At 36.7% G+C, this 18,770-nt stretch overlaps 1 protein-coding gene across 12 annotated transcripts in view; it reads left to right on the top strand.

The window, feature by feature from the left end:
- Positions 1-1,090: 1,090 nt before the first annotated feature.
- The window catches only part of LOC113656231 (citron Rho-interacting kinase), a 46,700-nt gene continuing 29,020 nt past the window's right edge, over positions 1,091-18,770 (top strand). For 4 of the 12 annotated variants that reach the window (XM_027167381.2, XM_027167382.2, XM_027167379.2 and 1 more), the window contains exons 1-10: positions 1,091-1,362; positions 7,861-7,948; positions 9,164-9,346; positions 9,443-9,562; positions 16,814-16,984; positions 17,121-17,174; positions 17,288-17,341; positions 17,479-17,619; positions 17,878-18,003; positions 18,387-18,482. In XM_027167381.2, the coding sequence (XP_027023182.1) occupies positions 9,197-9,346; positions 9,443-9,562; positions 16,814-16,984; positions 17,121-17,174; positions 17,288-17,341; positions 17,479-17,619; positions 17,878-18,003; positions 18,387-18,482 (912 nt within the window). In that variant the 5' untranslated portion in view covers positions 1,091-1,362; positions 7,861-7,948; positions 9,164-9,196. Of the gene's footprint in view, positions 1,363-7,860; positions 7,949-8,286; positions 9,033-9,163; positions 9,347-9,442; positions 9,563-16,813; positions 16,985-17,120; positions 17,175-17,287; positions 17,342-17,478; positions 17,620-17,877; positions 18,004-18,386; positions 18,483-18,770 lie in introns of those variants that run through there. The other 8 variants (XM_047799853.1, XM_047799848.1, XM_047799849.1 and 5 more) reach the window with 8 other exon arrangements.

The raw sequence follows: 18,770 nt of genomic DNA, 5'->3' as shown, positions 1-18,770 counted from the left end.
TCATACACACATGGGGCAAACACAACTGCTCACTTAAGTTAATGATCACATCGAACAACAGAATGGGGAAAACTGTGACTGACTTTAATCGTGGGATGGTTGTTGGTACCAGATGGGTTTTTGAGTACTTTAAAAACTGACAATCTCCTGGTATTTTCACACACAACAATATCTAGAGATTATGTACATTAGTGCAAAAAAAAAAAACCAATATCCTTTGTGAGGGTATCTGCAAGCAGAAACACCTTGTTGTTGATAAATATGAGAGGAGACTGACCAGCTGATAGGAAGTGTATAGTAACTCAATAAGCATCCTTTACTACAACTTTGGTTAGCAGAAAAAATATTAGAATGCACAATACATCAAAACCATACCTTGAAATGGATGAGCTGCAACAGAAGAAGACCACATGACGTTCCACTCCTGTCAGCCAACAACAAGAAATCTGGAGCCTGGACATAGAATAAATAAAAAACTAGAGAGTTGACGACTAGAAAAAGATCAGGTGATTTATTTTCCTAATCTTCAATTGTCCAGTTTGGGTGAACCTGAATACAGTAGCATCAGATTCTTGTTCTTGATGGACAGGAACAGGATGGATTCAATGTTGTCTAATTCTGTTGCAGCCCTGACCACGGTGGCATTTTCACCTGTAGAACTGTTGCTCACTCTCTTTTTGCATTACTACATGAATGTACATGTGTACCAAATAAGGGTGTATAAAATAAGTCTATTAAAATGAATGCCAGTTTAATAAAGATCCAGGCCATTCTATAAATGTTTGATTATACAATGAGGGTCATCAGAGAAGAAAACTGTCTAAGCCACCTTTAAATGGGTTCATTAATACAGTATGATGGTATGACAAGGCCTCGCTTTTATCAGCAGGAAATGGCATAATGCTAACTTTCTATCTCTAAAAAGAGATTCCTTTTGAGATAGCAATAAACAGATATCACTGAGTTTAGGCAATGACTCAGTTGCTATGTAGAGCTACTGCAGTGAGAGAGAGAGAGAGAGAGAGAGGGAGAGAGAGAGAGAGAGAGAGAGAGAGAGAGAGAGAGAGAGAGAGAGAGAGAGAGAGAGAGAGCGAGCGAACACACTGTAAGAGTACAAGGGAGAGAGGGAGCGCTTTACCCAGCTCACTGTGCAAGAGCGTATATCTGAGCTGCTTCTGAGTGTGATTGCTGCTCTTCTCGAGGTTGCTGTTTATACTTTGCTCTGAAGATGACGTCCCTGAATGCATCCAGACACATAAACCCATCTCACTGTCTATGGACCTCCAAGCTGCCACACCACTGGGTATCCTTCCTAAGGACCTGTCCTCTCTGAAGTGGAACCTCAGTCACTAGGCTTGATAAGTGAGTACTAAATGGAAAATAGACTGTATGACTACAAGGCACAATTGATTTAACAATTGGCAGATGCACAAAGATTGCTTTGATTTCCAAATGTACTGTTCATGTTTGGATGTCTGCATGAGAGAGAGAGAGAGAGAGAGAGAGAGAGAGAGAGAGAGAGAGAGAGAGAGAGAGAGAGAGAGAGAGCATGTATTTTCTCCAGTGTAGCAAACACAGTCATTATTGCCACTTAAAAGATCAGAATTCACATGAGCTGACTGGTATAAAAAAAAGTTATGAATGATAAGTAAAGTGAAATTGTGTCTTATTAGTAGTTGTGGGTTTTCCCATTTGCTTCATTGATGTCAAATACAGTAAAATCGCTTATGCTTTTTAGGACACCTGAATTTTGTGTGAGATCAGATTGTTGCACCTGGTACCTTACTCAGAGGCAGAAAAGACAGTGGGTGCTTGCAGTGCTGGAGAGTGTTAGAAGTCATTATATTTCACTCTGAAACAAATAACTTCTAACATTGATTTTTTTTTCATTCTTTTTGTCATTTTTAAATGGTATTAAAAGGTATTGACAAACATTTACTTACAAATTGTAGCTGGAAGTGTGTGCTGTAATAGCTGGATGACCATGATGTGTGCTGAGATAGAAAAGTACTATGTGGGTGTAGAAGCATACATCAGAAAACGAGCAGAACGAAGAGCTAAGATGGTGGATGAGACATATTTCTATGGAAACAAGATCTCCAGCCCCCCGACCTTCATGGAATTTCTTAATATAGCTAAAGGGATAAGATGCAGCAGATCTGAACATAACAACAAACAGATCTCACAAAGATGCCCACCCTCCACAAATCTTCTACCTCACCCCGAAACAGCACCCCCACCTCCCCCACACCACCCCCGCACCCCAACATACATGCACACAGCACGAATAGCACTTATGTAATGGCAGCGGCTGACCAATGAAAGTGCAGTATGAAAATCACAGAAGCAAAGTTAATGCTTAGTGTACTTTTGGTGTTTTGTGTAGCACTCACATTGTTGTCAAGCTCCTCACATTCTCTGCACCTCTTTTACTCTAAACAGAGAAATGCTTGCTAAGTCATCTTACTTGATCAATGCGGCTAGTTTAATATTTTTTTTAATTCATTTTAAACTTGGTGCATTTCAACTTTGCAAGCAAAACATTGTTCATTAGTTGTCATTGCGTAAAATGTGTTAGATGTAGCCTTACAGAAGATTTAGGCAGGCTGGCATTTCCACTGCGCCACATGTTAAATAAGCATCTTAATAGGAGTCGTGAGCAGCTTGCAGCTTTCAGTAATCCCCGGCTTTTCTTAAACAGCCCGTTTTGACAAAAAAACGTCTCCTCTCCCATATATAAGACTCGTGTGAAAACACACACATTTAATTGCTATGTCCATCACTATGGTTCCTTTCCTGGAGTCGTGACAAGTGCGCGTGACGCATCGTGACCATGGCTACGGTCGATGGAGAAGCGTGAACCACACAACACGCAGGATGAATATATGAGAGGCCATTAGGATCAAATCCAATAATTTTTCGAATTATGTGAAATATGCTTTCCATAGTAACACGTTTAATGTCCGCAACGTGTGTACAGTGATTTTGTTCAATTCAGTTTATTGTTTAGCGCTTTCAACAACGGACATTGTCAAAAAGCAGCTTTACAGGGAAATATAAATTCAGAATATACATTTTACACGTACATTTATCCCTATTAAGCATGCCAGAGGTGGCAATATCTAGGAAAACTCCCTAAACTGATGTTAGGAACAACCAGACTCTGGAGCCCATTCTTATCTGGGAGACACCAGATATTGCAGCTCTTAAAACTATTTCTGTTCTATAAATTATTATATGGTCAAACATGCAGTTGAGTAACCAGAAGATTCATTCTATTTATAACATCAAGTCTCTTGATAAAGTTATCAACAGCTGTTGAGTGAAAAACTGTCATGGCAAATGCAGTCCAAAGCCATCTTCATGGTTTCTGAGTGATACTATGCACAGCAATCCCATGTATTTCCAGGTTGTCTCTTTGGGGCCATGCTCAGCAGCAGCAAGCAAACTCAAAGTTATGAGACTCCACCCAGAAGCAGGGCATCAGAATAGATCTGGCAGCTCCACAGAGCAGAAGTGGTCGGTGACATGTAATGATCATGTAATAGTTAAGGACAAAGTTCATTGTGTGCAGAGTGCAAAAAAGTGACTCTGCTAGACTAGGACTCTGGCAAGACTAGCTATTACAGCATAACTAAAAGGGAGAGCCAGAACGTCACACGGACATGAAGGTGCCCTCTAATGTCAACAAAACTGAACATGAAAAGTGGAGAGGGTGACAGCATCCAAGCATCCCAGTTTGCCAAAACACTCTATGTCCATGAATCCATATTATATTTCTAATCTTACCAATACTACTGAGATGAAAGAAGGTTATCCTAGTAATTTTTTCTACATGTGCTTCAAATGAAAGACTGGAGACAATAATCACACCAAGATCTTTTACTGATGCACATGATGAAACAGAGACCATCAGGAGTTGTCACCAGAGAGCTTACTTCTGGCTGCATGTGGTGCTAGAACAAGTAATTTTGTTTTGTCAGAATTAAGTAGGAGGAAGTTAAAAAGCTTTCACTGTCTGATCACCTATTCTTTATTAAGCTGGTGACTTTCATCTGGCTTTGCTGAACTGTGTTTTTATCAGCATAACTATGGAAGCTGATAATAATCAGTTAAATAAGTCTTAATTACAACATGTTCAAATCCACATTCTTATCTAAATCTTATATTTGTCATAGGTGTGTCTGTACTAGCATATGAATCATGTGGTTCCATTGTTTATACGGTGGCTGTGGCAGTGGAAACACAAACTTAGGTTCTGGTGGGTATTTGTGTGCACCAGCAGTACACATACACAAAGGATATGCTTTGATGATTTAGCATATTATATCTGAGAACTATGGATGATAAAAACACCAGTAACATCAATTTCAATGGACAAGGAAAAGCTTTACAATTTATGTAAATGCCATATGTGGATAACTGTCCCTTGCATACCAGATGAAGTCCACATGTCCTTTAGCATGTTATGGGCCATTCATACTCTATTGTTCCAAGCTAGCACTTTTCCAGTTGTCGTTCTTCCTAACAGAGCTGGACAGCCTCCTGGGAAAGTTTTTTGACCCAGGACTGGCCTCACCACATGTTATTTGCCTTTCTTGCCATTCTTGTTCTACAGCAGTGGTCTTCATCCTTTGCACTAAAATCATGTTGGTGGTCAAAATTTTAACTGAGAACTACCACAGTACTTGATATCTAAAGTAACTAAAAGGCCTAAGGGCAATAATTTTTAAAAGCAGCTTTAGCTCGCTCAGTGGGTTTTGTGAAAAGTAATTGCTAGGCTTTTAAAATGTATTTTAATTCTTGAATTCTCTTCTGTTGTATCTTGCTCAGATAAATTGAATCTTTAAATTTTGACAGGTTATTGGTGTGATGGGGCTCCTATCGCTCAGTGCTAAAGCCTGCTGACATATCAGACATTCAGTCATTTCTTTCACTACTATAGTAAAGAAAGTTTATTTCACATTAGGCATGGAAATGTTACATATTTGCTAAGTTTACTTTGCTTGGGAATCTTTTATCTGCAAAGCTCTCTTCTGAAATTTAATGGTTCTGATTTTTTAGAATATGAATCTTACTAATAGCAATTTTCAAAACTGTAAAATGAAAATGTTACACTTTTTTATATTTATTGTGATGTATATATTATTTAAATATAAAGCACTCATATTAAAATACCTTTTGTTAGCTTCCAAACACCATTGAGCATTTTTGAGTAGTCAGTATATATTTGACAGCTTCTCAGGGTTATCTAAGTCTTACCACTCTCTAACAATTTATAATGCTCACATACACACAGCAACAGTTTGTGTGTCCATCCTGAAACTCTGTTTAAGTCAGGAACTCCCAAACTATAGGTTGTGGCAATATGTGGAGTATCTTGCTTTCCTCTTTTTGTTTCATTCATTTACACAAATTATTAGAAGCATTTTATTTGAGATATAAGAATAAGCATAATACGAATTACACTGTTAAACACTGTTAAATGTGTATTTAAGTCATTAAACATCTTACAGTTCAACTTGGAAATCTAATGTTAAAAGATTAAAAAAATAATAATTTATGTCTCTCTCTCCCCTGAGCTTTGTGTTGTAGGTAGGCTATACACTAAAAAAACCATTAGTGTAAATATTAGATTGTTGCAAATATGTTAATTTTTTCAAATTCCTATGCCAATATTAAGTACCAAATGTGAAATTAAAAAAGTCCATGCCATACCCTGGCTGCCATTTGATTGATTCCATGGATTTTGAGCAAAATGGAGGAAAAATATATGTCAGTATTTTTTGTTTTGTATTAAAAGGTTATTGTGTTAGGAAATGTGTAAGTATTTCAGAAAAAGATTTAATTTATTTGTGTTTTTCAGTCAGTGCACTGATTAGTCTTGGTTTTGTTTAATTCACGTGAGCTGTAAAGATTATTGATAAATGTAACAAAATTCTAAATATAGCTCAAACCAGCAACTGAATAGTCTTTATTTCCATCTAATTGTTTGTTTTATTGTAAATACTTATGCTTTCTAATAATTTTTTTTTTATAACTTTTGTTTCTTATATTTATATACTTTTCTATTATTGCTATGCACCAACACACCAAGACAAATTCCTGTACATGTAAACCCTGCCTGGCAATAAACTTCTGTTTCTATTCTGATTCTGATTAATGACTAAATTAACCAGGTTAGGCACGCGCACACACACACGCACACACATGCACACCTGACTAAAAAACACAAATTGAGGGAACTAGAAACCATTTGAGAGGTGAAATTAGCAAACAGAATAGACTTCTAAATATTTTAAAACTGAATTACTGAATACTGAGTAGCATAATAAAAAATATTTTATGATTTTACTTATTTTTATTAATGATTCCATGAAAAACTTATCATATCTGTTTTTATTTTTAAATTAATTAAATATATAATTAATTACACTTCAAGGGTGATGATGATTATTATTATTATTATTACAACAAGCATTCATTTCAACTCGTGTTATCATGACTGAATTGCAAAAGTTCTTGAATTTGACTGCACCATCTAATAAGAATTGTGACATATCTTACTTGTGTTGTCTTAGTTTAGGAGGATAGTGTGGTGTTTGAAAGCAAACAAACAAGAGAAGAAGATGAGGCCTACAGTTTTGCCAGCTCAGAGATTCACTCATGTCATGGGTTTTTAAATCTTACTGGCTAATCCAGCCCACTAGAGATTTCAGCCAAAGTTATCTTTTAGGACAGGCTGAGATTAGTTCTCCCCCTCTTACTAATTTGCATGTCACACATTGGGTTACATGCCTTCCATTTTTCCACTTTTATTTAGGGATATTTAGTCCATGTTCTTGTACTGGGATTACAGTAGATGTTCACCAAGATTCTAGAAAAGTGAAATCCTGTTTCCAGCGACCAGACATACTTTTGTTAGGCCTAATTTTCACAATTTCCTCAGAGTGTAATTTATTTTTCACAACTGCCTTTTAAAATGCAAGCGGCTGTAAAAGTTCAACAATTCACGTTTTTAATACATTTATTTAATACATTTTTATAGCACAGCTGAGTGCATCAACAAACAATATTCTTTGACAATGCAAATAACCCTCCTAACCCTAGGAGTAGAGAACAATCCTTCCACATTTCTCATGTCCATTCTTTTAATATCTCCTCTTTTACGAATGCTAATTTTCTCTCCCACAACAAATGGCAAGTATCTTAAGTGCATGCCTAATACCAAAAGTGACAAATGCTTTGTATTTTTAATAGGAATCAGGAAATATTTCAACTTCCATTTGTTGGATAGCCTTTCTCCACAAATTATTATATTTATATTAGTTATCTTCTTATATTTATCCAAATAAAAATTTGTACAATTTGAAACTATTTGGAATTCAGCCTTGGAAAACTTTAATATGTACTTGAAATGACTTTTATTAGCCTCTTTGGTTAATGATGTACAATGCATTATAATGATTATTCTAATTATAATAAGATTATCATCTTATAACACACACATATAAATACAGTATATTTTAAATAACTAAATAAGTGGAAAGTATACATCATTTAGTGTTGTATTCCAACAATTTTTTTTGTGTTTTTTGGCTCCTGTGTGTTTAAATTGTTTTACAATTTAGACGTATATATGGCTACATGCAGCCATATACAGTATATTGTCCAGTCCAGTGATTAGTGATCCTCTGCAGTGGTCAAATCATTCTTCAGAGTCCCCAAATGGTCCACAATTTTTATTTTATCCCAGCTCATAAGGACAGAGATGTGAACCTCTTGGGGGCCCAAAGGACTGGTTTGAGAAGTACAGATTTATGGCATATATGTTTTCATACCACCTCTTATTCTTTAAAGGGCAAGAACTGCACTCCTTTTAGGCCAACAGCATCACAAGAGAAAAAACATTTCGGCTCCCTGCCTGCACCAAGAAATATATTTGAAGGTAGTTATTATAATTGCTGTTAAGTGCATTCAGAAAGTATTCAGACCCCCTTCACATTTTTCACTTTTTAGGTTGTACTACAATCACTCAAATTCTTACTTTTTTTCCCTCATTAATCTACACTCTGTACCCCATGTTGCCAAATTAAGGGAATCTACAAATGTCTCTAAATTGATTAAAAAGAAAAAAAAATCACCTGGTGAATTAAATTGATTGGACATGATTTGAAAGGGCACACACATCTTTACGAAAGCCCTCATATCTGATATTGCATATCAGAGCAGAAACCAAATGATGATCCTTGCAAGGCACAGATCGGGGGAAGTCTACAAAAAAAGGAAAAAAATAAATGGAAAAGTTGATCACATCCAGGACTCTTTCAATCAAGGGAGAAGGGCCTTAGTAAGAGAGGTGACCAAGAACTTGATTATCTGACTGAGCTCCAGAGATCCTGTGTGGAGATGGGACAAACTTCCAGAAGGAAAGCCATCACCGATCCGGGATTTATGGAAGAGTGGCTAGACAGAAGAATCTTCTCAGGGCAAAACACATGAAAGCCAGCCTGGAGTTTGCAAAAAAGCACCTGAAGGATCTCAGTCTGTGCGGTACAATATTCTCTAATCTGATGAAACCAAGATTGAACTGTTTGGCCTAAATTTTAAAAGTTATATCAGGACTAATCCAAACAACACTCATCACCTGCCCAATACATACCAACAGTGAAGCATGGTGGTGGCAGCATCATGCTGTGGGGGTGTTCTTTAGCAGCAGGGACTGGGAAACTGGTCAGGGTTGAGGAAAGGCTAAATGGAGCAAAGTGATATAAAACCTGTTCCACAGCTCTCAGGAACTCCGACTGGGCAGAAGCTCCCCTTCCAACATGACAACAGACAATTCTGTGAACTATGCTAGAGTCCTGACTTGAACCCTATTGAACATCTCTGGAGAGACCTGGAAATGGCTGTTCACTGACCATTCAACCTGAACAAGCTTGAGATTTGCAAAAAAGAATGTCAGAATCTAAATCCCCAAATCCATGTTGTTGCGTCATTCCCAAACAGACTTTACCTTATGGGGTAGTGAAGTAAGTATAGATTAATGAGAAATAAGTATCAGGCTGCATTGTGTCAAACTTGATAAAAAAAATGAAGCAGGTCTGAATACTTTATGGATTCACTATATATACAGTTTATATATGTATATGTATCTTCCTAGTGCAGTGGTATGCATTCTTACTTATGAAGGCTTATGAAGATGGAGCAGGAGATTTCTAAAGTGCAGAGGACAATGTCTGACTTGGAGTCAGTCCTACAGCAGAAGGATGTTGAGCTGAAAGCTTCTGAAACCCAGCGAAGCATCCTGGAACAGGATCTGGCCACCTATATCACAGAGTGCAGTGTAGGTGTATATATAAACAAATTATGCATAAACTATCCTTTTAAAATCATATGTTATCGTATATCAATCTTGAACATTTAAATGTTTTCTGTGTAGAGTTTGAAGCGTAGTTTGGAGCAGGCACGTATGGAGGTCTCTCAGGAGGATGATAAAGCTCTGCAGCTGCTCCACAACATCCGTGAGCAGAGCAATAAACTGCAGGAGATTAAAGAACAGGTACAGAAAGACTTTACATAATCCTCATACTGTTTAAACACATTTACGGTGATCTTCAGTGACTGCTTCTCCAGTGTTTATCAGTGTTCAGCTTTCATATATTGCAAAATAATGGTCTTAGCTTATATGGAGCAACTGGTGAGTGTGTTTAGGTTCTGAGGTTAGGTGGAGACGATACATGCCAGTGTTTCACAACTCTCGACTCACCAGGAGGTAGATGTTTTAGCTCTTATCCAGCTCCCAACACATCTGTACCATTATGGGACACTGAATGTGAGCAGATGTCCTATGAGCTATGATAACACAACTGTGAGGACTGTATGTTGGGATGAGCGATAGACTACACTAGGAGTAAGGAAAGTGCAAAACAAAAAATACTAGAAATTTCAAGTAATTTAAAGAATTTATTTCCAAAAAGGAGCTTAATGATCTGCCAATAGAGCAGGATTAATTCAGGTTTGAAATAAGCAGTGTTGTGCTAGTTACTAAGAAATAGTAACTAGTTACATTTACTAGTTACTTCATTCAAAAAGTAACTCAATTACTTTGTTTATTACTTACACAAAAAGTAACACATTACTGTTAAAATTAAGGATGCACCGATATCACTTTTTCTATTCCAATCCGATACCAGAGTTTGCCAGTATCGGCCAATACCGATACTGATCTGATATCTGTGTTCTTTTCTACCTTTAAAACTAAAGAATGTATACAACTCGCTTAGTTATTAAGATTTATTTGTTTCTGGCAAAAAAATACAAAAATGCCCATTACTGGATGAAAAATGAAAACACAAGAAACCTTAAAAAAGTAGGTTAAAACAGTAGCAAACAGTTTTAACAGTTAGTGGGAATAACAAACTAAACCATATGTACTGCAATTATTAAATTAAATTATTTTCTTTATAAAAGGCAATATTTTAAAGTGAATCTTAAATTAGAACTCTTGGAACACAATGCAAAATGTATTAAACAGTAAACGGATTTGGATTGGTCACGCACCACCGATACCGATCGGTGTCGATAACGATCCAAAATATCGGATTGTTGCATCCCTATTTAAAAGTATCTTTTAAGTAACTTTTTAGTTACTTTTTTAAAGAAATAATGAGCATATTTCCACTTTGAGAAACTCGTCCTGCTCTCGCCTAGACTCATCATAACTGCCGCACATACTTGAATAAACAGAAACACGCCCACATTTCGGCGTCTTCGTGTTTACAGTAGTTGGCATCCACCAATCCTACAATGCGTCGCTGCTGTAAAGGTTAGGCTGTAGGCTACACTTCAGCCAAAATGAATTAATTTAAAAAAGTAACGGACAACCGCACTATATGGTAATGGTAACGGAGTTAATTTGTTTAAAAAGTAATGCGTTAGAGCAGGGGTGTCAAACTCTGGCCCTATTTGGCCCGCGAGATCATATCAAATGTGCATTACAGCTGTCTAGCTGCATGCTCCGCTAACACTACAAATCCCAGAATGGCTTGCCACTGTATTGACGCGTAGACACGAACAGCAAGCGCCCCTCATTCTCTGTTGACAGTCATTAACAACCATGTTACAGTCACATCGGGCAAATTAATTCACCCTCCACAAAAATGGCCAAACGAATGATGGACAATAGGAGCTTCCAAGACAGGAGGGAGGCAGATTATCTGTTCACGAATATAAAGGACATACCTGTTTGTCTTGTGTGCGGAGCTAACGTGTCTGTAACGAAAGAATATACCATAAGAAGACACTATGAAACGAAACATTATGAGAAGTATAAGGACCTGGACGTAAAGCAGAAGCTCCAGAAGGCGGAGGAGATGAAAAAAAGACTGGTTTCCCGGCAGACTATGTTCATGAAAGCAAAATCAAAAAGTGAAGCTGCTGTAAAGGCTGGCGTTATTGTGGCAAAATCTGCCTGGCCCTTTAATGAGGGAGAATTTATCAAAAAGGGTATGGTCAAAGTTTGTGAAATGAACACCATTGATGTGTCTTTTATTTCAAATTTAATTTCTTATGTGGTGGCAGATACAAACAACCCACAGATCACTGATGTATAATTCACATATCACCGACAAACACACACATACATATTTGGCATTTCAAACACAAATTACAAAGCTACACTTATGTGTTTGTAATATCAAGATCTGGTTGTTCCAAATCCTGTATTTAAGCAAAACTAAACGCTGTTTCCATATGAAAAAGGTTGAACATTACATATCAGTTGCAGTTAATTTTTCAATAAATATTCAGTTTGGCCCGTGACTTTATCTCAGTTTTATATTTTGGCCCACTGTGAATTTGAGTTTCACACCCCTACGTTAGAATAATAGTTACTGTCAAAAGTTACTGCCTTACTGTATCGCCCAACACTGGAAATAAGTAACAAAAATGTTTAGAAATACAGTAGGATGAATAATCAAAAATTAATAATAATGGATTATCAAGGCTGCCAACCCTCACGCATTCAGCATGAGATTCACACAATTGACCCAATTCTCACGCTTTCACGCCACACCCCCATATTCTCACGCAGACTCATGCAGCAGTGAGGAACAAAAAAATCACACCGCATGATCTCGTAAAGCACACACGCAGAGAGACCAGACAGACAGTGTAGTGAGTTTTTTGTGACAATTGTGAGGGAAATATGTGTTGGATCTGCACCGTGTGAATTGTGAACGCAGGCAGGTCAGTGAGTTACAGGGCGCTCCGTGTCTCCGTCCAGTTTAGGCTAGTAACTAATAGGCCTATGCTGTTATATAGTTTATACAGAATTAAGCTAGCATTAGCAGAGTTGTTTGTTTTGCAGCACTGAGCAGTTATTTTACATAACTTTATCATAAAAAACAATACAAAAGCATTTCCAGATGACAAATATCTGGACATGCCTAGTAGTTAATGTTAATTATTGTTTTCTAAGAACAGAATGTCAAGTAAACGACATCCCATATTACATTTACATTTACATTTACAGCATTTAGCAGACACCCTTATCGAGAGCAACTTACATTTTTATCTCATTTTTATACAACTGAGGGTTAAGGGCCTTGCTCAGGGGCCCAGCAGTGGGAACCTGATGGATGTAGGAATCAAATGATTTTATTTATATCAATCACAACTCATCAATCATGTCCAGATATTTGACTAGTGGTGGTGTCAGTATGGATAAATTAGAATTTTCTGTTATAGGATGTTATCTAAAGTGTCAGGGTTCAAGTGAGAGCTGCATCCAAATCAATGATTAAGGCTGCAAAATCAGCCACCAGCACTTACAATAGAGTAAATGTTAATCTGTGAACATGTTAATCACATGTTAATCCTATTTCTGTAAAATGTTTGTGAAAATTAAATGTAATGTAAATCTCCCAAGAAATTCTGTACAGATACCAAATATTTTGACAATCAATATATACTTAATACACTTCTGCTAATGCAAGGATTTTGTGTTTGTATTTTTTTCCCACACCAAGCCACGCCCCTCGATAAGCCCCTCCCCATAACCAGAGCCCCGCCCCCAATATCTCACTCTAAGATGAACTCAAAAGTTGGCAGCCCTGGGATTATTGTAATCTTGTGAAAGGAAATATCAAATTGATTTGACTATATTCAAGATATAAATCAACAGCAGTCCAAATCTACTCAAAATATAATATAGCTTCTTTTGCATTGTGTGATATACTGTAACTGTACATTGCTATAAAGAGATAAAGGTAGGGATGATCCTAAAACAATTAAACAGGGCATACAAAAGAATAAAATTGTCATGAAAACCTTGTTTGGCAGATGGCGATAGTGTATTAACAGGGATCAGGGATGCTGCAGTGATCACCTTCTGCTGGTGTTATGGCTGCCTGATATTAGCCTCTTACAGTATATGCAATTGTGTAAAATGTGACCGTTTAGTCTATATGCATTGGTTAGAGCTATTAACTTTGAAGTACGTTGGACCCATTGTCATTAGCTTACACCGTGTGTTATTTTTTTACACTGGTGTCAGCTTCCTGTGGTGCATGTGTTAATTAAATACACACCAGGCGCAACACATTTTTTCCTGCAGCAGATTTAATGGCGCATGGCACAGAAGAACTTTACAGAGTGTTAGTGTAATCTGTGTTAATGCATTATTATTACATGTGCAGAATAAGGTTGTGAGCTAAAAATAAAAACTGCTCTTAGGCAAAATTCTGTTTCTTCAACTCTCTGTGCATTTTAACTCTGGTTTCCATGGCAACCAAAAATGGTAGCCAGGAGTGAAGAGTGCAGATGAGTGAGGAGGCAGGCATGGCATGCTGGTAAAAGGGCTTCAATTAGTTGTACTCAGCATTTCAGATAGATTAACAATTTACCTCCTGTCCTTATAAAGATGACATCTGATGACATAGATTTTTTTTATCCTTTCCCAGTCTTATGTCTGTCTAAAACATTGAACGGAGTAAGTGTTTTGTGTTATATTTTTAACTGTGTGTGAAGGAAAACTGCAGCAGAGTCTGATCCTGCTAGTTTTAAACATATGTGAAGTGTTTGACTGTGTTGGTGACTGTGTTTTGCAAGGTTAATATCATACCTGGCCTAATTTTTCATTGCAATACTTGCAATGTATTGTAATTATTGGATCTGTTGATTTTTAGATAGCTTGTTAGACCAGGGGCGGTTTTAGGCCTTTTTTAGGGTGGCTTCAGCCCCCCTGTCTGTGATCTCAGCCACTCTATAACTAAAAGTATAATTTTTACTTTCATAAATAAATAATAAAAAATACGTTAAAATGCAGGACATGTCATCGATGGGAAAGAAAATTATTTATCAGTTTGATCCAAGAGCGATTTTTTTTACTTTGCTTTTAGGCGTGTTCGTTGTAGTCTTTCAACATTTTAGTCACTTTATTTGAACGAAGCACAGGCATGCGCACAGCGTGCACGTGCAGTCAGAGCCGGAGGCTTTTATCTATAACGTTAATTGGCGGAAAACTGCAAAGAAGGCAGCCAAAAGCAGTGAAATTTCACTATTCTTATTACCAGAGTTGATAGCACAAACAAAATATTAATACAAACAATCCATTCAATACTAAATATAAATAACTTATTGATTTGGTCTTTGTCTTGTGAAATTTTTTTATTAATGACTGCATTCATTGGACACAATGTTTGTAGAGAATGCACACATACATGAACTGATTTGATTCAAGGCTGGCATCATTACATCATGCATAAAATGTTTTGCCATTTTAAATAATACCATAACTTTTGGCTTACTATGTAGTCATATATAATATAAAACTCTTCTTGGTTTAAATTCTCACTGAGGGCTAAGTTCCCATAAAGATGAAATCCTAGAACAGCCCCTGTGTTAGACTGAAGTTGTTTGAACAGCAGAGCAATTATCTCGAATTTGATAATTAAATGTTCATGTCAGATGAGAGGCTTTACGAAACCAGACTATGTTGACTCACTGTGTATAGACCAACAGTTTGGTTCATATTATAGTCTTCAGCAAAATGTCTAACATTTAATTTTTCTGTTTACCTATTATTCGGATAAGCTGATGAGTGAGAGTGAGTGTTAAAAAATATTAGGTATGCTTGTAATCATGTGATGGTTAAAGACAATGTACAAGATTATGTGCAAAGTACAGGCAAGGACTCTGGCAAGACTAGCTATGACAGCATAACTAAAAGGGAGAGCCAAAGGGTGACACAGATGTAATCCAACCACTCCACAGCCGACAGCATCCAGACATCCCAGTTCACCAAACACACTATGCTCATGAACCCTCTACTGTAGATCTGCACCGTTACCTAAGAAAAGCTTAAACACTGCCTGGACACTGAGACTGTGTCTGAGTCCTGAGCACTAATTGGAAGGCTGTTCCATGACTGTGGGGCTCTGTTAGAAAAGGCTCTGCCCCCTGCTGTAGCCTTTACTACTTGAGGTACTACCAAATAGCCTAAACCTTTTGACAATGGACAATGGATTGAATCGACAGATCATAAAAAAAAAACTAAATATCTGTCAGGTACTGTGGCACGAGACCATTAAGTGCATTAATAATAGTATATTATGATCAATTCGAAATTTGACTGGGAGCCAATGCAGTGTGGATAAAATAGGAGTAATTTGTTCATATTTTCTAGTTCTAGTTAGGACTCTAGCTTCTGCATTGTGGACTAACTGGAACTTGTTTATGCTCCTACTGGAACATCCAGACAGTAAAACAATACAATGATATAACCTAGAGTTTAACAAAGGCATGAACTAGTGTTTCTGCATCATGTAATGACATCATACTTCTCATCTTAGGAATATTTCTGAGATAGATTAAAATCAAGTCAGTCTCTTGAAGGGGAGTAAAACAGTCTATATTTTTAACAGTATGACAGTTATATTATCTACAGCATTATCTAGCAAATTGTTTGGGATTTTACCTCACTACAGCACCTTGTACTCCATGTTGCTTCCTGGTCTTCATGTTGGTTTATCCTTTTCAACAACAAATGCATTCTTCAAATGCATTGTTGAAATACAAAAGAATGGCTTGAAAAAGTCCAGAATTAAAAATCAGAAAAATTGCTGTCTACAAACATTCTTTATCTAATTTGGCAAAGTTGGAGAAATGTTGCATTGAAGAATGGAATACTGGGTTACATCAAATAAAAATGTGCAATGTTCACAGAGAGACATCTAAGACAACTGAGACAAATCTGTAACTTGCAAATGGAATATTCACAATATGGGGGTGAAGACTTATCAATTAAAATTTAGAAATTATATAATTCTATTATTATCTCATTTGTCTATTTCCTGGTTAAATTCTGATCACTTGTTTGTATGTAAGATTGTTGTCATCCCTACTATAATGTATTTTATATTCTTGTTCTTATACTTATTAATAATAAGTTGTCTTTTGTAGCCACATGATCCTGGTTAATGTTGACCAGACTAGAGCCTATGTTCACTAGAGACTAAATTCACCATTAGTTACATTATTATTATTATTATTATTATTATTATTATTATTATTATTATTATTATTATTATTGTTGTTGTTGTTGTTGTTGTTGTTGTTGTTGTTGTTGTTGTTGTTGTTTTCTTCCTGAGGCACCACAGTACCTTTTTCACAGTATCCTTCTGTCTCTCTATATACTGTACACTTAATCCACAGGGAATCCACTGTCTGGCTTTGTTTTTTTCCTTTTGTCTTCTGCAGTGTTTCTATTCTTTTTAAAACCATTAGTGCTGGAATTGTCTTTTTACTACAGGAGTATCATGCTCAGCTGGAAGAGATGCGAGTGTCCATTCGTCAGTTGGAGGAGAACCTCTCTGCTGCTCGCCGTCGCAGCGACTTATATGAATCTGAGTTGAAAGAGTCACGCCAGACTAGTGAGGAGCTAAAAAGGAAAGCAGCAGACTACCAACAGAAAATCCAGAAGGTCAGATAAGATGCCACAGGGTGGGGTTAGAAATACACACACTTAATACAAAACAAATACACAGAAGCTGACTTATAGCTACTTGATTATGAAGAGAGTATAACCTCCAGTGTGACATGGTACAAATGTTTTACAGGCCAAAGAACAAGGCAAGGCTGAGATGGAGGATCTCTTAACTAAACTGCAGAAGGTTTTTCAAATATTTTCTCAGTGTAATAGGGCATTGTGTTGAGTTGAATATTTTCCTATTCTTTAAAGTGTGTAAACACATATCTGGATTTATATATTTTTTTATTTACTTAGACCAATGAAGAGCAACAAGCAAAGATTGAGGAGCTTCAGAACAAACTAGACAAGGTGCTGATAATAACCTTCATGTCAGAATTTACAATTAACTATTCTGTAGCTTATATTGTAATTGTATATTACTGTTGAACTGTTGAAAAATAATTCTTTCAGGCAGAGATTCTGTCACTCTCTATAATCTCTCTTAGGCAGTAAAAGCGAGTACTGAGGCCACAGAACTCCTGCAGAATGTTCGTCAGGCTAAAGAGCGGCTTGAGCGGGATGTGACACGTCTTCAGACCAGAGAAGACTCCACTGACAGCCTGCGCAGGCGCTTGCGTGAAACAGAGGTTAGATATATGAACACAAGCTGTTTAACTGAGTGAGCAGACATAAGGTGGTATCTGTAGTATATATATTTATAAACACATGCATTTTTTGGATATTTTATTTCCTTGTCCTTTAAACAATACACACAAACATTAAGAGTACAAATTTAGAAATCTCAGGAACAATTGAAATGTATCTGATTTTTGAAGGTGTGAAAACATAACCAACCCTATAGTGCATATGAACTAGTCTCATTCATGGGTTGTATGATGGAGCAGGATGGCAGAAAGACCCTGGAGAATCAAGTAAAGAGACTGGAGATTGTGGAGCGCAGGGAGAGCAAACTTAAAGAGGACATCCAGACCAAATCACAGCAGATACAACAGATGGCCGACAAAATCATGGTAAGGAACAGCAGGTCACCTACTGATACACAAGCACACACATATTTTTGGTCTCTTCTGGCTGAATGAGCAGTGGCTCCTACTGCACCTACCATGCTCCCTGCACCTGTCAGTTTCAGATGCAACAGACTACAAGCATTGATTGTGTTTCTCTTTTAGATTGTGTTGCTACACTAATTGCTCAAAAGTATTTGATGCCATAAAATATAGCAATAGTATAAAAAATATAATGTGATCAATGTTTAATGTTCAGTGATGTAGTCAGCAAATCTGTAAAATCTGTAAAAATAATACTTATAGACAATCATTTCTTGGGGATCTATCATACAACTATTGGTCATAACCTGTTTACACAGTGGAATTAATGTATCTTGTGCTAACAGGAACTGGAGGAGAACTTACGTGAAACACATGCCACAGCCCAGCGCATGGAAACTCATCTGGAGCAGAAAGAGAAGCTATATGAGGATAAGATCAAGGTGATATATTAGCAAAAATTACTTTCACTGTGAATTTAGCAGTGCCTTGCAAAAATACTCATCCCTTGAACTTCTACATTTTTTAATGTTACACCCTGGAACTTTCATGGAGTTTGGATTTGCATAAGACACATAATTAGTTGAATAGAGCTAACATGTACAATCAAAGTGTCATCTGCTTTCAAAATAAATGAATATATATATTAACATATATATTAAACAATATTAAATATATAGTTTATATTGACCATGTGGAGTAAATGCTTTTACAATCAACAAGTATCTGAT

Source organism: Tachysurus fulvidraco, chromosome 14, assembly GCF_022655615.1.
Source record: "Tachysurus fulvidraco isolate hzauxx_2018 chromosome 14, HZAU_PFXX_2.0, whole genome shotgun sequence".
Taxonomy (NCBI): domain Eukaryota; kingdom Metazoa; phylum Chordata; class Actinopteri; order Siluriformes; family Bagridae; genus Tachysurus; species Tachysurus fulvidraco.
The sequence above is the reverse complement of the archived record's forward strand: the minus strand, read 5'-3'. Positions and strand labels throughout refer to the sequence as shown.